This window comes from Apodemus sylvaticus, chromosome 5 (assembly GCF_947179515.1).
Source record: "Apodemus sylvaticus chromosome 5, mApoSyl1.1, whole genome shotgun sequence".
NCBI lineage: Eukaryota > Metazoa > Chordata > Mammalia > Rodentia > Muridae > Apodemus > Apodemus sylvaticus.
Genome location: NC_067476.1, coordinates 11,673,017 through 11,696,664, shown reverse-complemented (window position 1 = coordinate 11,696,664; position 23,648 = coordinate 11,673,017). Strand labels below are relative to the sequence as shown.

Below are 23,648 nucleotides of genomic sequence, written 5' to 3'. Positions count from 1 at the left end.
TAGATTAAGATGGCTGGCCTGGGATCCAGGGATGCTGCACTCCTTTCCTCTCCTTCCTTTTTCTTTCTTTTTTTTTTAGGCAAGGGTTTCTCTGTGTAGCCCTGGCTGTCCTGGAACTCACTCTGTAGACCAGGCTGGCCTCGAACTCAGAGAGCTGCCTGCCTCTGCCTCCTGAGTGCTGGGATTGCACCATTCTTTGCTTTCTATGTGCACACGTGTATGTGTATCTGTGTGTGCACACATGTGTACCTGGGTGTGGTATATGTATGTGATCTTATATGCATATACAGAAGGAGGCCAGAGCTCTTCTTTCCCCAAAGACTCTCCATCCTCTTTGAGACAAGGTGTTGTCTCTCATTGAACCTGGAGTTCTAAGAGGCTGGCAGTCACCCGAGCTCCAGTGACCTCCTTGGCTTTGCTTCCCAGCCTGGGATTTCACGCTGTGCAGCATGGCTGGCTTTTTTCGTGGGTGCTGGGGATCAAACTTGGTCCCTACACTTGTGCAGTAAGCATGTCACACACACACACACACAAACGCCATTGTTAGCCCCTGCCTTCTGCTTCCTCATCATGTATTTCGGTTTCCTCTGTTTCCCTCTTCCTTGAAGCTCTTATGATCTGCTTTCTAGTTTTGTGATCTTATGCCTGGATTCCACATAGAAGACAGAACATGCAGTCTGAGTCCTTGTGAGTCTAGCTTATTTTGCTTTGTATGGTCTCTAGTTGCATCTGCTTTCAAAAACAGCCTTGGACTCCTGAAGCACCTTCCTCCACCTCTCACCATAGCTGACTGTAACACTCTTTATTGTTTGTTGTGAGGCAGGGTCTCACTGTGTAGCCCTGGCTGCACAGATCTACTCACTCTGTAGATCAAACTTCCCTTGAACTCACAGAGATCCACCTGCCTCTGCTTCCCAAGTGCTATGTGGTCAGGCACATGACCTACTGCAGGCACCTCTACCCACTCGCCTGGCCCAGAAAAGTGTTTCTCTCTCTCTCTCTCTCTCTCTTTTTTTTTTTTTTTGGATTTGGGTTTCTCTGTATAGCCCTCCCTGGCTGTCCTGGAACTCACTCTGTAGACCAGGCTGGCCTTGAACTCAGAAATCAGCCTGCCTCTGCCTCCCAGAGTGCTGGGATTACAGGCGTGCCCCGCCACCACCGCCCAGCTAATTGTTTCTTTTGAAATGGTAACACAACCACATGCTTCAAAATCTCAACAGTACAAAAGGTTGACAGGCAGAGGGAATGATTGTGTCAAGTCCATCCTCAAATGGGGGTCAATCATGCAAATGTTTGAACGGTTCAGGGCAGAGGGACAGACCAGTGCAAAGTCCCTACATTCATTTTCTGTGTGACCCCCGGCTGGTTGAGCAACTTCTTGTACCGTCGTTTGCTGCTCTGTGTCGTCAGAGTGGTCATACTGCTTGCTGTCCAGGCAGCTAACAAGATTAAACTGTTGGTGATAAGTGATCACGAAGTGTGAACATCAGCTAAAGGGGCCTGGGTGATGGTCCAGGTCGGGGTCATGCAGAGTTAGGAGTTTATCACTCGGGCAGTAAGATCCACAGGGACTGAACTGCACTAAAAATGGGAACATTCAGGGCTCAGAAGATAGCCAGCAAGAGGACTGTCAAATGCACCTACGAGGGAAAACCTGTGGGGCCGTGGAGAGCCTGGTGTGAGTGGGGCTTGGCATTGGAATCCAGAGGGAGCTGAGTGGCTCCAAGATGGATAAATGCTTCTCAGATAGGCCATCTGAGCAGGCTTCAACAACTTCAGAAGGCAGATGTCATGAGCAGCGGCATGCAAAGATCCTGTGGACATTGTGGGTGGGAGGCCAGGAGGGTCCTGCTTGTAGCACGGGGAGTTATCACAGGACGTAGGACATGACTATGTCAGAGAGGCCTGAGGTGACAGAAAGCAGAGAGGGAGGCCAGCAAAGTGTGCCCTTAGGACAGCAAGGAGAGAGAGCCAGTGGCAGGATGCTCAGAGAAGAAAGGGCTTCAGGAGGGCAGGTGGCACCTTCATCTGTGTCCTCTGCTGCATGGGATGGGAGCACATGGGCGTCTGCACACAGGCTAGTTGTTTCCGCCAGTCATTCCAGAAGGCACGATTGCAGGACCTATTTTTCAGCTGACCGTTGGTGGAAGAGGGGAGGCAGTTTCTTCAGCAGGGCAGCCTTTGGTAATCTGCTGGTGCTACTGTAACACATCACCCATGTTCCTGGATAAACCCTAGTTAAACCTATTGGGTCACCAAAACAAATAAAGATGAAAAGACATGAGGACTGGAGAGATGGCTCACTGGTTAAGAGGACCGCGGTTCAATTCCCAGCCCATACATGGCAGGCTACAGTCATCTGTGGCTGCAGTCGAGGGAAACTGGTGCTTCCTTCCAGTTCCTCAGGCGTTGGCGTGGATACAGTCTATAGGCAGGCATGCAGGCGAAGCATCCGTACACATAAAATAAAATAATAATTTAAAAAAAAGGAAAGACGTGAGAGTGTAAGGGGGGTTAGGCCGGAAGAGGAATGGGAGGAGGGGGATTGGAGGAGGAGGACGAGAGGATAGTAGGGATGAATATGATCAAATAACCTTATCTACATGTTTGCAAGTGTTCTAACTCTGTGGCCTTCAGCCAAGTGAGGCTCTGAATATCAGAGGGGGAGCTGCCATGGAGGGGGGGGTCTCTGTAGGCCATTAGTGTAGACACTGGGACATGGCTGTACCAGGCGGTACAAAGATGCACTCACTGTTCGCTTTTTGGGGGTTTTGTTTGTTTGTTTGTTTTTGTTTTTCTGAGATTTTATTTATCTATTTTATACATATGTGAGTACACTGTACCTGTCTTCAGACACCCAGAAGAGGGCATCAGATCCCATTACAGACGGTTGTGAACCACCATACGGGTGCTGGGAATTGAACTCGGGTTCTCTGGAAGAGCAGTCAATGCTCTTAACTGCTGAGCCATCTCTCCAACACCACTTTTCATTTTTTCCAAGGCAGGGTTCCTCTGTGTAGCCTCAGCTGTCCTGAAACTCACTCAGTAAACCAGGCTGGCCCAAAACACACAGAGATCTGCCTGCCTCTGCCTCCTGAGTGCTTGCAGGTACCGCCACTGCCCGGCTTGCCCTCCGCTTCTGAATACTATTCTACAAAAACCTGCTGATGAGTTTGGCTCTCTCTGTTCTTTAGAGAAGCCCAGGAGTAGAGACCCAGGTAGGAAGGGACAGCTAGACTTGTTCATTCAGATCTCAGTTTGCTGTGGAGGAGACCAAGCAGAGACAGGGGACGATTTTCTTAGAGACACACAGCAAGTTCAGGGGCTGCAGAGAACATTAGGGAGCTAACAGCCTCGGGGGAGCAGGGGTAGATAGTAATCAGCAAGTCTGAGTTTGCTGGGTGCATCCATTAATCTCCTTGAGCTTCGATTTCTCCTCCTATAAAATGAGGACAATCTCTAATTCCCAGAAGGGTCATGAGACTTCTGATGCCCAGGGAGTGTCAGCACTGCTCTGAGAGGATCTAAGGATGCCCCGGAAGTGAGGGAACTTGTTCCATCTCCCCTGCCGGGCACGAGGTAATATGTGTGAGCGTGTGCACTACAAATCAGCCTCGACTTAGTTACTGCACACTGCGCGTGTGGAAGAAAGAAAGACTGGAAATGATGTCATTGCATCATTGCATTGACAGCAAAATGCTGGGAAGAGCCTCAAGATCAGGCCGCAGGAAGCAGTCCTCAACAGTCTTCTACCACATGGAGCCAGTCAGCCACAGCGACACCTACAAACCAACACAGGCCAGAGCAAGGACTCTACAGACAGCCTCGTGGGTGGGCTAGCATGATGGCTCAGTGGCCGAGAGGTACTTGCTGCCAAATTTGATCCTCAGGGCCCATGTGTTAGGAGAGAACCAGCTCCTGAAAAGTTGTCCTCTGACCTCCATAGACATGCTATTTGGCATGCAAGTAAGTGTGTGTGTGTGTGTGTGTGTGTGTGTGTGTACATGCCAACCCTAGCACCAAGGAGGAATATGGAGACAGTATGGTATAGAGTCATCTATATAAGGTCGATTGCTGTCTGTGAATACAAAACTGAAGACGAGGGGAAGCGCTCAGCTGGAAGTGTGCTTGCCTACTGTGCATAAAGCCTTGGGGATCCCTAGCAGTGCAGCTGGGAAGGACAGTGCTGTGAGCCTGCGAGGCCAGCCCCTGGCAAGTAGAGGCAGGTGGATCAGAAGTTCAAGGACAGCTTTGGTAGATTGTGACCTAGATAGAGGCCAGGGTGGGATATATGAGACCCTACCTCAAAATAATAAAATTAATAACTGGAAAGTCATGAGAAGTGTCCTCAGGGACAACAGAGGATACACAGGTCCGAGGCACAGGTGACATGCCCAGAGCCCAGGCACCACTTATAAATCCCTGTTACGACTGGAATAATACCAGTTTAGATTGGCAGAACTTCAAGTGCTCTGTCCTCTGCGTCTGCATTTGTTTCCAGTTAGAGCTGATATATACAGTCCGAATATTTGGGGCTTCAGCCTGTGGCAGGTGCTGAGGCTCTGGTCTGCTGCAAGGGGTCTGCTGCTTAGCCAAGTCTCCCCCCTTCCCGCCTCCCCCACACGCGTGAGCGCACCTCTAATTGCTTTGATCATGACTAAGATACAAGGAATCAGGGCTGCAGAGAAGGCTCAGCAGCCAGGAGCAGTGAACTCTTCCAGAGGATGTGTTCAGATTCTGGGACCCACAGGGTGGCTCACAACCACCTGTAATTCTAGTTCCAGGGGATCTGAGCCCTGTCCCCCTTTCTGCCCTCTGCTGGCATTGTACAAAGGTGCCGCATGGACCTAAATACAGACAAAACACCTGCATAAAAGAGGGAATGAATCAAAAGGTAAAGGAAATTGAGTAACCTGGCATACAGCTGTATTCCTTGAGCCTTAGATATATTTCTAGCACTTGGGGAGCTGAGGCAGGAGAATTGCTGAGAGTTAGAGGCAAGCCTTGGCCATACAGGGAGTTCCAGGCCACTGTAGGCTGTCTAGTGAGGCCCTGTCATAAACAAACAAATAACAAAAAGAGTAAACAAGGAAACACAAGAGAGGAAGTGAGCTAAGCCGGGCTCCACCTCACTCCACAGAATACACAGAAAGAAGTCCTCCCTTGGGGTGCTGTATACCACCAGTGCTACTTTTACAGAACTGATAGTTTAAAAAAAAAGGCCCCTGGAGGGCAGAACCAGGTACACAGATGCTTTTATTTTAATATTGTTGTTAGCGCTAAGGGAGCAATCTCAGTGCCTTTGCATATGCGAAGCAGGACACACACACACACACACACACACACACACACACACACGCCTCTTTTTTTGAGACAGGGTTTCTCCGTATTGTCTTTGCTGTCCTAGAACTTACTCTGTAGACCAGGATGGTCTCAAACCCACAGAGATCCACCTGCCTCTGCTTCTGGGCTAGAGCTTCTTCTAGGGGCACAAAGGTTATAAAACCTGTCAGTGGGTAGAGGAAGGTTCTTGAGTTCACATCCTCCTGCTTGACAGACTGAAACCCCATGGTGGGGAGGGGACACCTGGGAGGGGGGGAACACGAAGGGCGGGGACTAGAAAGATTGAGAGGAAACGTGGGCAGAGAATGAGTTAAACTTCACTGAAATCTGCACCCAGGCAACCGCAAGCAAGGTGGCAAATACCTGTAATCCCTGCACCCGGGTGGTGGAGGCAGAGGATTAAAGCTTAAAACTGGCCGGGCGGTGGCACTCTGGGAGGCAGAAGCAGGTGGATTTCTGAGTTCGAGGCCAGCCTGGTCTACAGAGTGAGTTCCAGGACAGCCAGGGCTATACAGAGAAACCCTGTCTCAAAAAAACCAAAACCAAAAAAAAAGAGCTTAAAATTGTCCTGGGCTACATAGTGACTTAGACATAGGCTTGGGTTGCATGAGACCTTGTCTCAAAACAGAGGACTGTTGCTTGCCTTGCCTGCATGAGGCTCTGGATCAGATCCCAGTAGGGTATGAAACCAGCCGTGCACTGCAATCTCAGTGCTTAGAAAGCAAAGGCACGGGGACCAGGAGTTTAAAGTCATCTTTTGTCACATAGAGGATTTGAGACTGGCCGGGTCCAGCTATGGTGTCTCAGATCCACCTGGGTTACAGATGAAACTCCACGGGGACGGGTGTGGTGGGGCGGGGGCGGGGGAGGCTGGAAAAGTGGGCCAAGAATGAGTGAGGCTGTTCACTGAAATATACGCTTGGACACTGATTGCAGCACTCAGCACTGGAGGCCAGCACAAGGAGATCTCTGTGAGTGTGAGTCCAGGAGTACTTTCAGAGAGAGCAGATGTCCAGATTTCTCCCGGAACAGCCTTGCTCATTTAAAAAAGACAATCTCTGCTAAATATTTAAGCCCAATATAGAAAAGCAGGGGATATTGAAAATCCATTGTTATTCAAAGGGCTGCTTTCTATCCAGTGCCTTCCACAAACAGAAGTACCTCCTCATCCACAATTAGGTGAGATTACTGCAGCCCTCCACCCCCCTCCACCCCCCCACCCCCACCCCGGCCTCTAATCCATTCTCCACTGAGAGAGTTTCTAAACCCTAACAATATCACTTTCCTTTGTCAGCCAAATTTATTCCAGTTTTTTTATCTCTACTTAATATTTTTGCCTGTTTGCATTGTGCTTTTGGAGGCCAGAGTCCGGGTCAGATCTCTAGTTTGGAGTCTACAATTGTGAGCCGCAGTGTGGGTCCTAAGACTTGAACCTTGAGACTCTGGAAGAGCAGTCAATGTTCTTAACCACTGATCCATTTCTCCAAACCGAATTTCATACAGGGCTCCAGGTCCCTGTTGATGAAGCATCCGGGAGCAACCGGGGCCAACCAAATGGAAGTCTTTCCCACGGTCCCCTTCTTAGCCTGGAAATCTCCCCGAACCCCCGCAGACCTCGATAGGGGTGTCATTCTTCCCGGAAGTCTTCCTAGGCTTCTAGAGTGAGTTAAGGGTCTGGAGAGACGGGGTCATATTCTTGACCGAAAAGGCCGCATCCCCACTGTCTGCGTGAGCGGGGACTTGTCAGTGCTGGGAATTGATGACACCGGCATCTGCCATCACTGTAATTCTATTCCAGCTCAGAGCTAGTCTGGCATGGAACTAGTCTGAGAATTGCTGGCTCGGGAGTAGCTATTCTGGGATGTATAGGGATGTCCTTAAGACCTGGGGCACAGACCTTTGGAGGATGGCGTCGAAAAGAGTACAGAGTCCCTTTAAGATGGAGGACCCCTCCCACGAACACCCCCTTCCCTCCACCCTCCCCGGCAGCGCGCCCCTTAGAAGCATGGAGAGCAGCGCACCTCCCGACGATCTGCCCCTCACAAAGATGGCCGCGATAGGGCGCCGCTTCTCATTGGTCCGGGAAAATTCAGAGACTCTGATTGGTGAACCTCAGAGGCGCGTCAGGGCAGGGCGGGGCGAAGCGGGGCGGCTCCGGCCCAGGCCTAGCTTGCGGTGGCATTAGGACTATGTCGTGGGCGCGGAGCCACCTGTGCTCGGCTTTATCCCTGGCAGCTGTTTCTGCGCGTGGTGCAACGACGGAGGGCGCGGCGCGGCGGTGGTTGAGCGCGTGGCCAGCGCCACAGGAGCCGAGCATGGAGTATCAGGTTTCTGACCGTTCCCGCGGGTAAACGGTCCCGTACTGACACGTGGGCAGGACCGGAGTGCTCTGCTCTCCGCCAGCTGCTGGGGCCACCCGAGCATGAAGTTGCGGGGCTCGGGAGGCGGGAACACCTCGGAGTCCAGGGGAGGTGACAGGGACCGGAAAGTTCGGCTCAGATGGCCCGATGTTGGAATTCCGAGAGCGCGTGTCGCGTGTTGCAGAGGGAATGGGCGCTGGTGACACACCAGAACGTCCGGAATCTGAATTGAGTTTTAGAAGTTCCAATGGCCCCAGAGTCTGCGCTGCCAATGCAGGATGAGGGGGAAGGGAGGGAGGGGTTCTGGAGTACAGAGTGAAAATACCCAGGAGGACCTGGGGTTGGGGTCTCCAAGACTCGAAGACTGGAATCCAAGTATTCAGAATTGGCAGGCGGGCAGGCAGGAAAAGAGGCAATAAAGAGACCAAGAATCTAGAACAAACTGTAGATTACTGTGCCAGGATCAGTTGTCAATGACCAGAATTTAATGCTAGCCAGGCAGGTGGCACCGGTTTAGGGCTGTGAGTCTTCCAGCCAAGCCTTGAGGATAAGAGGGCAGGTGACCAGTCTGGTGCCGGAGAGGAACTGCCTAAGCACAGATTTCTCAGAATGTAGGTGTAATTGAAATACACACGACTGGACTGATAGCCTCGAATGCCTCTCATTTAGTCCCCTCTGTTTATTTTCTGTTCCCACTCCCATCCCCAAAAGCCATCTCCTGAGGCTGGCTGTACCCACCTGTGGATTCTGGCCAGATAACTCAGGCTTATTTTCCCTCCCTCTGTACCTCCTCTTCCAGATCTAATTGCTTACTTACATTGTCTTGTCTTGGGGTTAGAATGTGGAACTCCAGACTCTCAAATTTTTCAAAATTCAAAGTTCCTAGATTTCTAATGTCCTGGCCCCAGCTCGGTGGGTGCCCAGTATAACGATAGAGAGACTAAGGACAAAGCCTCCCTCCCAGGACGAGCCTTGTGTGTGAAGGCTGAGGGCATAGAGGCTTGGGGAAGGCAGCCCAGGAAATGAAGGCCTGTTAATCTTGCCAGTTTTACCTGGCACTACCTGGGTGTGGCTAGCTTGCCTGTGGCTCCTATTTTTGAACTGGAAATAGGCCAGGTCTGTCCTCACCATGTAAGCAAAGGCAACATGGCTGGTCTAACAGTCCTGTTGCCCTGTTTTTGCCCCTGGTGGGCTGGGTCCCTTTGTCCTTAAGGACCCTCACTGAACTGGGACTATGGTTTCCAGGATGCTGTGCGGACCCTCAACACCCTGCAAACCAATGCCAGCTACCTGGAGCAGGTAAAGCGACAACGGAGTGACCCTCAGGCGCAGCTGGAGGCTATGGAGATGTACCTGGTCCGGAGTGGACTGCAGGTAAGATAGCAGATCCCACAAAACACCACCTCTGCCCTATCTGCTTGGGAGCCCAGTGGCTGAGGTGAGGACCTTCCTGTCTGTTGTAGGCGGAAGACTTGAACCGGCTAAACATTATCCATGTCACTGGGACCAAAGGAAAGGTAAGAGTCCGTATGGTGGCCTGGTGCCTATCCACTTTTTTTGTTTTAAATATTTATTTATGTGTAGGAGTACACTATCGCTGTCTATCTTCGGAGTCATCAGAAGAGGGCATTGGATCCCATTATAGATAGCTGTGAGCCACCACGTGGTTGCTGGGAATTGAACTCAGGACCTCTAGAAGAGCAGTCAGTGCTCTTAACTGCTGAAGCCTCTCTCCAGCCCCCGCCTGTCCATCTTTATTAATTGATTCTCTATATGATGCTACCAAAAGGCACCTTAGGGTGTCTTGTTAGGGTCACTATTGCTGTGATGAAACACCATGACCAAAAACAACTTGGGGAGGAAAGGGTTATTCTCACAGTTCCATAGAACAGTTTATCCTCAAAAGAAGTCACAGGAACTCAAACAGGGTGGGAACCTGGAGGCTGTAGCTGATGCAGAGGCCATGGAGGGTATCGCTTATTGGCTTGGTCATCAGGGCTTGTGCAGCCTGCTTTCTTATAAAACCCAGGACCCCCAGCCCAGGGGTGGCTCCACCCACAGTGGGTCGGGCCGTCCCTTTCAATCACTAATTTTAAAAATGCCCTTTTGTTAGATCTTCTGGAGGCTCCCATAGGCTGGATCAATTGAGGTTCCCTCCTCTCAGATGACCAGCTTATGACTGTCGGGCGTGTAGGGAGGAGTTTATGTTGCTGACTTCTGGGGACATGGCCCCCCAATGGCAGGAGATCACATTGCATCCTCACTCAGGAAGGGATGGAAGCTGGGGTCTGTGTGCCTCTGTCAACCCAGGCCTGCCCGGAGGCCCGTCTCCCTGGGATTCTGGGTGCTGCCAAGTCGACACTCAGCAGTGCTCATCATTTCACCCAACGCTTTCCAGGGCTCCACCTGTGCCTTCACCGAACGGATCCTGCGGAATTACGGCCTGAAGACTGGCTTCTTTAGGTACTGGGCTGCGTGTGTGTGTGTGTGTGTGTGTGTGTGTGTGTGTGTGTATGTGAGCTCTAGAGGGCTATGGTGCTAGAGCCAAGGTCAGCCTCCTGCCCCTCCCCCAGTATTTGTTGATTCAGCAAACATTAAATCCACAGTGCCCATGTTAGCTCACTAATAGCAGCCATAAGTTTCCATAAGGAATAAAATGGAGGGAGAGGGATAGTGCCCGGAAGGTGTGTCCTAAGAGCCTGGCTGGAAGAGCCAGGTGACCTTTTATTAATTTAAGTTCCAAATGCAATTTTTGCCTGTTAAATTTTGTAATGATTCCTCCTACTGTATGTGTATTTGGCCTGCATGTATGTGCTTACGTGTGCCTGATAGAGCTGCAAGTCCAGAGGTTCTGAGCCACGTGTGTGCTAGGAATGAAACCCAGGTCTTCTGAAGAGCATTCAGTGCGCTTCACTGCTGAGCCATCCGTCCAGTCCCTGTTAGAGGCCGGTGTTGCTTTAGCCCAGGCTGGCCTGGAACTCACTCTGTCCCCAGGCTGGCCTGCAGCCCCTTGGGATCTTCCTGCCTCGGACTCCTACTGGAGCTGCAGGTGTGAGCCGCCACACCTGCAGCTTGGTTTTGCTTGCTTTTTAATGTTTGTTTTGTTTGGGCCGGGTGTCTATGAAGCTCTGACTGGCCTGGAATCTATAGACTAGTCTGATGTAGAACTCACAGAGTCTAACCTGCCTCTGCCTCTGCCTCTTGATTGTTGAGATTAAAGTTGTGCACCACTTTATCCAACTTCTAGTATGAGTTGTGTGTGTATGGGTCCACAAGCAATGTCTATTTCAGTGTGTGTTTTTCTGACCTACCTATCTACCTACCTACCTTCTTCCTTCCTTCCTTCCTCTCTCTCTCTCTCTCTCCCTCCCCCCCTTGCCCTCCCCATTCCCCCCTTCTTTCGTGATTGGGTCTCTCATTGAGCCTGGAGTTCCTAGATTCAGCTGGATGACTGCATTAGCCATCCCCAGGGACCCTCCTATCTCTGCCTCCCCAATAGACTCAGAGCCACTGGCCGGGATTTTTTGGCAGGCGAGGGGTGGGAATACTGGGAGTCTGAGCACAGGCCCCCATACTTGTGTGGCAAGCACTTTACTAACTAAGCCATCTCCCAAGTTTTCCAGATCCAGTTTTTAAGCATAGAGGTATTTGTCTGCTAACATGTCTCTGCAGTAAGGAACACAAACCTGACTCAGGTGCACAGAGCAAGGCCGGTTATGGCCTCCATGTCAGAGTCTCCACGGGGAGGCAGTAGAGCTCAGCCAGTGACGGCTGTGGTTTCTTCTGTAGGCAGCGCCCCCTTGTGACTCACAGACCGCAGGAACCCACAAGATGTGGTGGGCCTGTGTCTTACTGATGCAAGCCTCTCCTCACTGTCCCCTTAAGTGAAGGACGTTTCACGGGAGTGATTATGATTGTACTCCTCAGGATTTGTTCCTTGAGGGAGGAGTGTATCCGACATCAGCTATATCAGTTCTGTCAGGCCACCTCCATTTCAGATCATGTTTTCCTGGATCTGGTGTTTGTTCAAAATAAAGACATGGAAGTTGGGCCGGTTGGTGGCGCACACCTTTCATCCCAGCGCTCAGGAGGCAGAGACAGGCTGTGAGTTCAAGGTCAGCCAGTCTACAGGGCAAGTTTCAGGATAAACAGGGCTACAGAGAGAAACACTGTCTAAAAAAACAAAAAAGGAAATGGAGATGACTTGGTGTGAGAGGGTCTTTGAGGAGTTAGAAAGCAGACATGTCTTGGTAGGCTTGTGTGATTGTGCATGGCACAGTTATACAGTGACCACTGCATCTACAGGCGATGTAATCATAAAGGACAGTGTATGTCACTGACCAAAGGTTGTGAAACAGTCTGTGACTATGTAAGGCAACTGTCTGTCTTCTAGAATAATCTCTTGGGAACTGAGTGTGGTGACACATGCCTGTAAAACCTGTCGCTTGAGGAATGTAGGCAGGAAGATGAGGAATTCAGGGTTATCCTCAGTTATTTAGTGAGTTGGAGGTCAGCCTTGTCTATATGAGATCTTAGAAAAAAAGCTAAATAAAAAGAATAATACTTTTTTAGGCTTGAAAATGTTATGAAGTTTTCAATACTGTGAGTTTCTTAGTGCTTGTGTTCATTTGCCGGAGCCCGTGTCAGAGGTCAGAGACAACCTTTAGGAGTAGTTTCTTTCCTTCCGCCATGAGAGTTCTCGGGTTGAACTCAGATCAGCAACTTTGGCAGCAAGTGCCGAGTTGCTGGCCCCTGATAATAGTGTTATGAGTAAAACCTCTAACCACTGACCTTGGCCCACATGGCTGTCCAGCCAGCCTGCGGGTGTGGATGGGGCAGGGGAATGACTCTGACAGTTCCTCCCTCTGGGTTTATTACTTTGAGACTGAAAGGCAGATGGATGTTATAGGCACATGTTAGTGGGGCTGTGTTAGACCATCCTGGGGACAGGGCTAGCTCCCTCCTTTCTGGGGTGCGGTGTCTTAGTTAAGAGTGGTATAGTAGGGTGAACCCACCATGACGGGAGGTCGGGCTAGAGACTGGAGGTGCTTCAAGGTTGCTGGGTTGGGGCTCTGCCTCTGCAGGGCCAGGAGGCCCTAGGCAGGAGCTCAGACTCTCGAGGACTTCACGGAGCCTCAGGAACAGGACAAACAGTCTGATGAGGGCAAGGAAGGCCCAAGGCTCAGGAAGGGGAGTCCCGATGACCCCCGGTCTCTCGGCAGCTCTCCCCACCTGGTGCAGGTGCGTGAGCGGATTCGAATCAACGGGAAGCCCATCAGCCCCGAGCTCTTTACCAAGCACTTCTGGCACCTCTATAACCAGCTGGAGGAATTCAAGGTGCTATGGCTAGAGGGCTGGCAAGGGCCCATCTCCCCGGGGTGGGGTATGGGGTGTGGGGCTCTGGCCCCTGACTCGTTCCTGTGTGCAGGATGACAGCCACGGTTCCATGCCCTCCTACTTCCGCTTCCTCACGCTCATGGCCTTCCATGTCTTCCTCCAGGAGAAGGTGAGTATCTTTCCTAGCCCCCGTGTCTGAGTCCTTGGGGAGCAGACAGTGAGTGGAGGGGCTCCCTGCTCCCTGCGTGCTGTCTGCTCTCCTGCAGGTGGACCTGGCTGTGGTGGAGGTGGGCATTGGCGGGGCTTTTGACTGCACCAACATTATCAGGTAAGTAAGGCAGCTGCTCTGGAGCAAGCTGGCGCTGGCGGCTCAGCACAGGGGGACAACCCAAAGCCTGCGCTGGTGACTCGGCACTGGGACCTTCCTGTCTCTTTCAGAAAGCCAGTGGTGTGTGGAGTCTCCTCTCTTGGCATTGACCACACCAGTCTGCTAGGAGACACGGTGGAGAAAATAGCATGGCAGAAAGCGGGCATCTTTAAGGTAACATAGCAGGCCAAGGCAAAGAGGTTCATGGGAGCCCAGGGTCTGTCCTTCTAATGCTTACGAAAGAATGGCTGCGGCAGGGCAGGACCAGGGCCTAGCTGTCTGCAGCTGGCTTCTCATCCTTTTCCCTGTGTGACTTGAAGCCCCCTGTGGCCTCAGTTGGAATCAGCCCCTGTCCCTTTTTCCTGGTGTGCCTGCAGCCTGGTGTCCCTGCCTTCACCGTGCTACAGCCAGAGGGTCCCCTGGGCGTGCTAAGGGATCGAGCTCAGCAGATCTCAGTGAGTGACTGGCTGGCTGCTTGGTGGGGTGGAGGGGCGTGCTGCCCAGAGGAACATAGTCTCCTGTGGGCTTAGGGTTCCTCACATGTGCAAGGGGCATGGTGGGGGACAGCTGTGGATGCTCCAGGGCACATCTGGATCTGAGAGCAGGTCTTGGTAGGCCCTGGTGGTTCTGGTGGTTGGTGGTGGGCCCTTATGGTCAAAAGGCTTTCTAACATAGTGGCATGGTGGCAGGTCAGCTGACCAGCTCCTCCCCCTCCCCCCCCCCCCCCCCCCCCGCAGTGCCCCCTGTACCTGTGTCCGCCATTGGAAGCTCTGGAGGAGGTTGGACTGCCGTTGAGCCTGGGCCTGGAGGGAGAGCACCAGCGCTCTAATGCAGCCTTAGCCTTGCAGCTGGCCCACTGTTGGCTGGAGCAGCAGAACCACCACGGTAGGTGGGCCAGTGCGGGCATGCAGGTGGCCAGCAAGTAGAGCGGCCTTGGAGGGTCTGACACAGGCTCACACCCCACAGACATCCGAGAGCTGAAGGTATCCAGGCCAAGCATACGGTGGCAGCTGCCCCTGGCACCCGTGTTCCGCCCTACGCCCCACATGAGACGTGGTAAGTTGGAGCATCCTTCTCAGTCAGGACCACACATCCTTGTTCCCCCTGAGATGAGCTGCTGCTGTATCTTGTGCCCTTTGAAATGCCTCTTTCGGTTTCCTGTTGGGGGGTTGGGGCAGTTATATAGGTTATGCCTCGGGGTGACCACTCCTCTGGCCCAGAGCCCACAGATCCTTGGAGGTAAGTTTTCCTATCTGCCAAATGAGAGAGTGCTGACACCATGCCCTGCCAGGGCTGGTTTGATGGTTCCTGATATGACGTCATTCAGGTGTGAGCCTGGACGCCTGGAGCAGAGGGCCAGTGAGCCGTAGCTGCAGTCTGTCATCACACTGTGAGAATGCCTCTGCTCTCATCCTCAAAAATGGCTTTCGGCCACAAAAGGGCTCGGACTGTTCCTGTGTACCAGGGCTGCTGTTGGACAGCCCTGGAGCAGATCCTACTAGGCCAAACTCCAGCCTAACCCTCACTTGCTTTATGAGCGTAACTCTGGCTGTTGCTTGGGAATGTGTGATTGTGTAATAGCAGCCCCATCTCAGGGCTGTCTGGAAGATTCCAGGACAGTCCATTCCAGGAACCCAGGGACGGCCATTAGTAAGTGGATCTGCCTGCAGGGCCAGGAGATCACAGGCCGTGTGGATCCCAGAGCCCTGTCTCATCTGCCTCTGCCAGGGCTTCGGGACACAGTGTGGCCTGGCCGGACACAGATACTCCGGCGAGGACCCCTTACCTGGTACCTGGATGGCGCGCATACCACCAGCAGTGTGCAGGCCTGTGTGCACTGGTACTGCCAGTCATTGGAGCGCAGCAGACGCACGGATGGGTGAGCTCTCTTGCAAGTCTGGATGTGCAGAGGGCGGGGTCCTGGGTAATAACACCATTAAGGCTGATTTCAGTAGCTGTCAGTGGGCTGCACTTAGGAAAAAAATATTATACTGATAATTCTTTAGCAGAGATGCCACTACATGGCACAAATTTGAAAATGTACTAAATGGTGTTTCTACAGTAAAGTCTCTATACCCTGGAGCTGGAGAGAGGGGTGTTAAAGGCCCTCGCTGATCTTGCGAAGAACCTACCTGTGTTAGATTCTGGGGAAATGACTGGGCTGGGCTGGGAGGAAGGACAGAAGGCATGTCCCACCTTTTCTTCCTGACGCAGCGGGCCTGAAGTACACATCTTGCTCTTCAACTCCACCGGTGACAGGGACTCTGCTGCCCTGCTGAAGTTGCTGCAGGTAAAGGACCCACCTGGAGGGTGGGTGGCACGTGGCACTGGTTCTGGTGGGTATTGAGGCTTGGATGTCCTCAGCTGTAAGTGGAGCTGATACGTGTCACCCCTTTGCCTGGGGAGACGCATCGGTTCTGGGCTGCTGGCCGGGCAGAGTGGCTCCTAGGATGATTTCCCACTCCAGAGCAGGAGGCTGAAGTGGGTCCTAGCCAGAAACTGCCCCGGCCTGGATCTGGGGCCTGTTCCTCAGCTAGGCTGCCCTAAGTAGGTACCACCCGAGTATGCAGGGACTCCTGGCTGTGTGCTGAGGCAGATAGGGCGGGTGTGGGAGTCCTGCAGCTCGTAACAGTATCCCCGGGCAGGGGTGGGTGTCTCCAGAGGTGTGGCCTAGGGAATATTTGGAATTCAAGTGTGGATAAGGGACATCTTTCAGAAGACTGATACTGACTACATCTCCCCTTGGTCTCCTAGCCTTGCCAGTTTGACTACGCCGTCTTCTGCCCCAACGTGACAGAGGTCTCATCTGTAGGAAACGCAGGTGAGAGGGTACAGATGGTATGTCTGATGCCAGGCGCCCGAGACAGACTGCTCAAGTGAGGGACAGCGATTTCCAAAGCATGCCTGGAGGCAGCATTTTTTAAAAAAGATTTATTTGTACCGTTAGGGTGTGTCAAGTGCCCAGCCCCTGTGGAGGCCAGAGCTCATTACAGCCACTGGAAGTGGCGTTACAGATGGTGGTGAGCCACTGTGTGGGTGCTGGGAGCTGAACCCCAGTCTCTGCAAGAGCAGCAAGGGCTTTTTAACAACTCAGTCTTGTTGCCAGCCCCAGGATATATAGATTTTATTGTAGAAACACCACTTGGAAGCCGGGCGGTGGTGGCGCATGTCTTTAATCCCAGCACTTGGGAGGCAGAGGCAGGCAGATTTCTGAGTTTGAGGCCAGCCTGGTCTACAGAGTTCCAAGGCTACACAGAGAAACCCTGTCTTGAAAAAACAAACAAACAAACAAACAAACAAAGAAACACCATTTGGTACATTTTCAAAGTTGTGGCATGCAGTCACAACACTGTAAAAGAATTATCAGGTATAGCATTTTTTTTAAAGGCCAGGTTACAGCCCACTGACACTTACTGAAATTAGCTCAGTGGGAGTCAACTAAGATTTATTGTCTGGAAGAGACTAGAACATCCCAGTGTGCACTACACGAAGACGGGCAGGTACTGACTGCCTGCTGGAGATGCAGCTCTGGGCACCTACGGGAAAATGTATAACTAGCTTGCTGTGTGAAGTACATTTAAAAGCTGGGGGGGGGTTGATTTTTTAAGATTTATTTATTTATTTATTTATTTATTTATTTATTTATTTATTGTAAGTACACTGTAGTGTCTTCAGACACTCCAGAAGAGGGCATCAGATCTCATTATGGATGGTTCTGAGCCACCATGTGATTACTGGGATTTGAACTCAGGACTTTCAGAGAAGCAGTCAGTTCTCTTAACCACTGAGCTATCTTCCAGCCCTTAAAAAAGCTGGGGTTTTTTTTGTTGTTGTTGTTTGTTTTTTTGTTACATTAATTAATTTGGGCTGGGGCACATGAGTGAAGGCCAGATGACAACCTGGGAGTCAGTTCTCTCCTCTCTCCATGTGGGTCGTGGGCTATGGGGATTCGACATAGGCTGCCAGGCTGTGGCAAGCACCCCCCCCCCCACACACACACACAAAGCCATATCACTGGCCCCCAAAATGCTTGTTGTACTACGGCATTGTATTTTAAAAATGATGAGGGAGTGTGAACCGTGCAGACAGACCTCCAGGTCCCAGGCCTGAGGAGATCTGAGATCTGTGTCAACAGGCTTCCTGGCAAACACTCACACCCACATGGTGAGGGACCCCAGGGGACACTTTGTAAAGATGAGCGTGGGAATTATGGAATTGGAGTACCAGGCTCTGCTTCCCGTGACAGTGAGCAGGTTACACGCACTGGTCACAGTCCACCGTGCAGCCTGGTGAAGTCGTGCGTGTAAGGGCCAGGGGCTAAGCAGATGTGCTCTGTGCCCCCTTCCACCCCTCTCCCTTTGCCCTCCACTGAAATGCCTTGTTCCCGACCCCACAGACCAGCAGAACTTCACTGTGACTCTGGACCAGGTGTTGCTCCGCTGCCTCCAACACCAGCAGCATTGGAACTGCCTGGCCGAGAAACAGGCCAACTCCAACCTCTGGAGCAGCTGCGGCCCAGAACCTGCGGGGCCAGGCTCCCTGCTGCTGGCACCACACCCACCTCAGCCCACAAGCTCCGGCTCCCTTGTTTTCAGCTGCATCTCCCACGCCCTGCAGTGGATCAGCCAAGGCCGCGATCCCATCTTCCAGCCCCAGAGCCCTCCAAGGAGCCTTCTCAACCACCCCACAGCCAACAGCGGGGCCAGCATTCTCCGCGAGGCTGCTGCCATCCATGTTCTGATTACAGGAAGCCTGCACCTGGTGGGTGGGGCTCTGAAGCTGCTGGAGCCCTCTATGTCCCAGTAGCCAAGGACCGTCCCACCCCGGCCTGCTTTTCCACAGACTCATACTCAGTGCCTTGTGATTAATGCTCTCAGATTCTTTTGGACTGGCCCAGGGTCCTGGGCTCTGGTAGAGTGGAGGGGTGGGAGAGGCTCTGTGCCTCAGCCTTTCCTTCCTCTGGCAGAGACAGCAGGGTCCCAGAGTCTCTACCATGTAGCAGGCTTTCGGGCCAGCCCATCTCCCTGCCCACCCTGTTGCCTCCGGACTCAGGTCCAGCTTACTGTTGAAGCTACCTGGGCAGCCTGTGATCCTGCCCAAGGTTAGACCAGAGACTTCCTCCTCCCTCCCAATGCCTTCTGGCAAAAGAGAGGGCCCTTGCTCAGGCTTTGGGGGGACTGTGTGTTGCTGGAACTAACTGAAGCTTTCAAACCCTTTTATTTTTTATTTTTTGTAAATAAATGACAAAACTTTTAATTGACTCCTGACTGTCTAGCCCCCTCATCAGACATTCAGGGGTTCGGGTTTGGCACTGTAGTACAGGAGCTGGAGCCCTAGCAGGTGGCCAAGGACTGGTCCTCTCCTCAGAGCGGAAGGTAAGCCCGTGTCATGAAAGGCTGCATTGTTTGTGTGCCACACACCAAGACACTGCGCTGCAAGCTTCCTTGCAGGCAGGGTGTCAAGCTGACATCCATCTTACAGAGAGGGAGGGCGGCCAGCTTCCACAGGCCTGGTGCTCTCCACAGGCCCACTGCCTACAAGTCATGTGCAGGATTAAAACCCAGAATTTTACAGGAGAAGCTGCGTTCTAGACTCCAGAGGCAGTAGACAGTGTAGACACTAAAAAAGTGTTTGGTTTTTGTCCCCCTCTGACCCAAGGTTGGGCTACTAAATGAGAGGACTGGCCTCCTCCAAACATGGACTCTGGCCTCTGCTGTGAGGCCAGCCCGAAGGTGTGCACCCTTGTTCCATGAAGTAATGGCCCTTCCCCCTTCCCCCATACAACCCAAAGGGGCACTGGTTTCATGTCTGATTTATTAGTGAATATACAGGGCTTGGCCCAGGACTAGCCGCCTGGCCCCTCCCCTCCTGCTGCCTGCCCAATGGAGGGACTGGAAGGAGGTCTCTGGGCGGGGCGGGGCTCCCTGTCCCCGCCCCGCCCCCGCCCCCTGGTCTCTAAGCCATCTAAGCCGGCTGGACTGAGCCCCCCTCAGCTTCCATTTCCCCCAATGAAGGTTGTGCCAGTCCAGGTGAGGAGGCTCCTGGGGCCAGATGCCGGCGGCGCTGGGCAAAGCTGGGCATGACTTCTTGCCTCCCACCCTGCACAGGACCCAGCTTGAAGGGTTAGGGTTAGGACTCTCTACAGCGGCACGGAGGTCCACAGCAGTGATGTGTCTTTCTGTAGTCCTGGGCAGCCATACCCCAGAGCCCCTCCCCTGGGTTGGGCAGTTCTGTAAAGCGGGGTGAAGAGATCCCAAGGCATCCCAAGCTGAAGTCTCCACTGGCGATGATGAGCCTCTGCGAGGGACAGATGAGGAGCAGGTGGAAAGGACACTTCATCCTCGGTGAGGGCAGGTGTTTGGCTCACGGCCAGTGGTTCCCGGCTTGTGGCTGCCCGGTCTCTCCTGCAGGGCAAGGGCTGGCTGGGGGGCTCGCCGAGGCTCCGGGCTGGGCACTATGCCATGCTGCTGGTGGAGCAGGGGGTGCTCTGGGTGCTCCCGATGCTGTGGTTGGTACTGCTGCTCTCAGAGGAGGCCGGGGCAGCCACTGCCACCACGGGCTCCCGCTTGCTGGGGGCACCTGAGGGGCGTGGGCAGGGGGTGCAGGTCAGGGCCCCAGCCAGGACTCCCCACTTCCTTAGAGGCTTCCCCGTGTGTGCCCCGGGGTGGTGTGGATAGGCCCTGAGCGCTCGCAGTAGGAATGGAGTGGAGGCTTGGAATACTCACGTGTGTGAGAATAGATGTACCAGAGAGCAGCTGTGAGCAGGGCCCCAATGAGGAAGGCACCGAAGGTGATGCCCAGGACAGAGGGCAGGACGATGCCTTTACCTGTGTGACCAAAGGAGGACCAAGAGTCAGTGTGTTCTGGCCTTAGGCCTGTCCCTACCCTGTCATGCTGGCCTGAGTCACAGATACTAGCTAGTTTCAGCTGAGCCAGTGACCTCTGACTTCTCTGAACAGATGTCTCTTCATCTAGCTCAGAACACTACTAACCCGATGGCCCAGCTGGCCAGGCTTTCTGGCCCACCCTCCTGCCTTCTAAGCCCAGCCAATAAACACCTTTATAGATGGTATAATGGGTACAAAGACTGAAGGGGCCTGCCCTGCCGTGCTGTGTGACCTTAGGTTGGCGCCTCCCCAGCCAGCCGCCCAACCTCTGCACCTCACATCAGATCCAAATGGGCCAGAGCATCTTTTTAAAACCAGTGCTCCTCAGGTTACTGCAGGCTTCACCCCTGTCTTTTACATAGAGAGCCCTGGGCCCTCAGACTCTGGCTTCCTGTCTGCGCAGGGAGCTTAGGAGTCTTGCATTCTCAATCCTGGCTGGGGTGAACACTGCCGTCGTAGACTGCGTGACATGTATCTATCTGCCCCTAGTTACAGGGACTCTCTTGCCTGGTAGTGCCTGGGCCCAGGGGAACACATAGAGCCCAGAGGGTGTTAGGCCAAAAGGGCGTCCCACTCTTTAGGTGTCAAGGAATGTAGGGCCTTATACCATAGCTGAGGTGCCTTATGTTCTGTCTAGGAGGTCAAGTCCTCCATCAAGGCACACCAGTGACCAACGGGACAGATATGAGGCCCAGGAGGGGTCTGAGGATAGAGGCTGTGCATGGCACTCAGCAGGGCTCCCCTGTTAACATGCATCCTACTAGCTGAGACTGAAGGAAAGGCCATCCAGAGACTGTCCCACCTGGGGATCCACCCCATATTCAGTCACCAAACCCAGACACTATTGCGGATGCCAACAAGTGCTTGCTGACAGGAGCTTGATACAGCTGTCTCCTGAGAGGCTCTGCCAGTGCCTGACAAATACAGAAGTGGATGCTCACAGCCAATGGACTGAACACAAGGTCCCCAATGGAGGAGCTCGAGAAAGGACCCAAGGAGTTGAAGGGGTTTGCAGCCCCATAGGAGGACCAACAATAGCAACCAACCAGACATACCCCGCCCCCACCCCTGAGAGCTCCCAGGGACTAAACCACCAACCAAAGAGTACACATGGAGGGACCCATGGCTCCAGCTGAATATGCAGACAGGATGGCCTTGTGGGATATCAGTGAGAGAAGAGGCCCTTGGTCCGGTGTGAAGGCTAGTTGCCCCAGGGTAGGGGAATGCCAGGTCAGGGATGTGGGAGTGGGTAGGTTAGTGAGCAGGGGGAGGGGGGAGGGGATAGGGGATTTTCGGAGGGAAAACCAGGAAAGGGGATAGCATTTGAAATGTAAATAAAGAAAAAAACTAATAAAAAATATCACCTTATCAAAAATAAATTTTAAAAAAGATGCATCTTCCTGCAAGCTCTTCAGGCTGCCTGAGAAACCCTCCTCTCCTCCCAAGGGCTACTCCCCATCTGCCCACCCATATCTGGGCCCCGTTCCCAGGGCTGTTCCCCACTCACCAGACAGGTCAGGGCTGACAATGTTCAGGCGCATGGAGACTGTCTTGTGGACTTCCTGAGGGGAGAGGACAGTGGTAAGCGGTCTAGCCTTCAGCAGTCTGCGTGGCTCTCCCTCTCTCTGCAGCTCCCCCTTGCTACCATCCCAAGCCTTGGCTGAGGCATTTGTCTGCCATTTTTAGGCTAGGAGCCTACCCTAGGGAGGCACCCGGCGTGCGTGCGTGCGTGCGTGCGTGCGTGCGTGCGTGTGCTAGAGAGCTGCAGGGTAGCCTGCGGCTGCTGTAAACAATCTCCGGGATTCCGGGAGGCCTCTGATGGCCATGTGGACAGCAGGAGCTCAGCATCTGTCACCCTGTGTAAGCCGTGAGCCGCAAGCCAGGTCAGCCCAGACACTCAGAGGCCCAGGGCCTGGCTGTGTGGGTGGGGGCCCAGCTTCAGGAGGTTTTGAGTTTTAGCAATCTGTGTGCAGACACCTGGAGTGTTCTTGAGAGTGTGTCGGGCCTGAGGGCCTGAGAATGGAGAGAGAGACCCTTTGGATACCAGCAGGGCAGAGTGTCAGGTTTCCTGAGATCAGTCGCATCGCTGCTCACCCTGTGGGGAGGTGGGGAGGTGGGGAGGTGGGGAGGTGGGTGGGTGGGATTCTGAGGAAGTGAGTGACTAGGTGAGCTAGAGGAAGCACTGAGAGTGGTGGATGCTTGTGGATGAGTAGGCAAGTGGGTGGACATGGGTGGGCGGCTGGTGGGGGAGGGGAGCGAGGAGGATGCATGAGTGTGTGGTATGTGCCAAGGGATGGGTGAGAAGGTAGGTGAATGGGTAGAGTCCATGGCTAGGAGGGTAGATTGGTGGATGGTGGATGGATGATGGATGGATGGGTGGATAGGTACGTGGTTGATAGACGGCAGATGCGTGAGTGGGTAGGTGGATGGGTGGGTGGGTGGGTGGGTTGTTTGGATGGGTGAGTAAACGGTTGGGTGTGTGGGTGGGTAGGTGGAGGCCACAGATAGATAGATTGATAGGTATGTGGATACAGTTGGGCTCCTGACGGGTAGGTGCGCAGATGGGTGATGGATGGATGGATGGATGGATGGTAAGATATGTAGAGGATTGGGCTGGAGAGATGGCTCAGCCGTTAAGAGCACTGACTGTTCTTTTAGGGGTCCTGAGTTCAATTCCCAGCAACCACACGGTGGCTTACAACCATCCGTAATGAGATCAGATGCCCTCTTCTGGTGTGTCTGAACCTGTGTACAGTGTACGTACATATAATAAATAAATCTTTAAAAAATATGTAGAGGATAAATGTAGAGATGGAGAGTTGCATCTGTGTGTATATACTGACGTCACAGCTTCGATGAAGCTGAAGGTAGTGGCGAGTGCCCCTGATGGCCAGGCTGTCAAGCCCCGTGCCTGGCTCTCGCTCTGTAGGCTGGTGGCTGTTTCTAGATCGCACAGCACTGTCACCTCCTTGCCTTCAAACCCCAGACCCACAAGCGTCTCTGAAACTCAGCCTGAGCCATGTCCACTCACCTGGGACAAGGTGCTAAGGTGCAGGGCCAGGTTGCAGCTGAGGGTGCCAGCAGTGGGCGTGGGCACCATGTAGACACGGAGAAGGAAGCTGAAGCGTGGATGGCCTTCAGGGCTTGGGGACAGCAAGTTCACACAGCTGCCCTTGGCCGCCCGGCTCTGGATGAGTTCCACCATGTCCCCTTCGGGCCCCAAATCCAGATGGCAGCTCTCAAGCTGGACTGTGACCTCAGAGGTCAACTGGGGCATGCTCACCTGCACAGACAGCAGAGGGGAGGAGATAGTTGCAGGGATCCTTGGCTCTGAACTGACGCCCTCTTGACATA

The 23,648-nt window shown here is 53.1% G+C and overlaps 2 protein-coding genes across 3 annotated transcripts in view; one reads left to right on the top strand and one right to left on the bottom strand.

Moving 5' to 3' along the window:
* The first annotated feature begins 7,476 nt into the window (after window positions 1–7,476).
* Fpgs (folylpolyglutamate synthase) lies at window positions 7,477–18,667 on the top strand. Its single transcript, XM_052182201.1, has 15 exons — window positions 7,477–7,670; window positions 8,949–9,077; window positions 9,167–9,220; window positions 10,102–10,166; window positions 12,926–13,040; window positions 13,132–13,209; window positions 13,307–13,368; window positions 13,479–13,581; window positions 13,785–13,862; window positions 14,145–14,292; window positions 14,374–14,463; window positions 15,136–15,286; window positions 15,622–15,697; window positions 16,162–16,228; window positions 17,804–18,667. Exons 1-15 carry the CDS (start codon window positions 7,533–7,535, stop codon window positions 18,211–18,213), a joined length of 1,764 nt encoding a protein of 587 aa, XP_052038161.1. The 5' UTR covers window positions 7,477–7,532; the 3' UTR covers window positions 18,214–18,667.
* A 536-nt stretch (window positions 18,668–19,203) lies between these two features.
* Window positions 19,204–23,648, bottom strand: part of Eng (endoglin) — a 37,679-nt gene continuing 33,234 nt past the window's right edge. For both annotated transcript variants that reach the window (XM_052182199.1, XM_052182200.1), the window contains exons 12-15: window positions 23,326–23,577; window positions 21,802–21,856; window positions 20,133–20,234; window positions 19,204–19,986 (exon numbers count right to left, since the gene is read on the bottom strand). In XM_052182199.1, coding sequence (XP_052038159.1) covers window positions 19,862–19,986; window positions 20,133–20,234; window positions 21,802–21,856; window positions 23,326–23,577 — 534 coding nt within the window. In that variant the 3' untranslated portion in view covers window positions 19,204–19,861. The remainder of the gene's footprint in view (window positions 19,987–20,132; window positions 20,235–21,801; window positions 21,857–23,325; window positions 23,578–23,648) is intronic.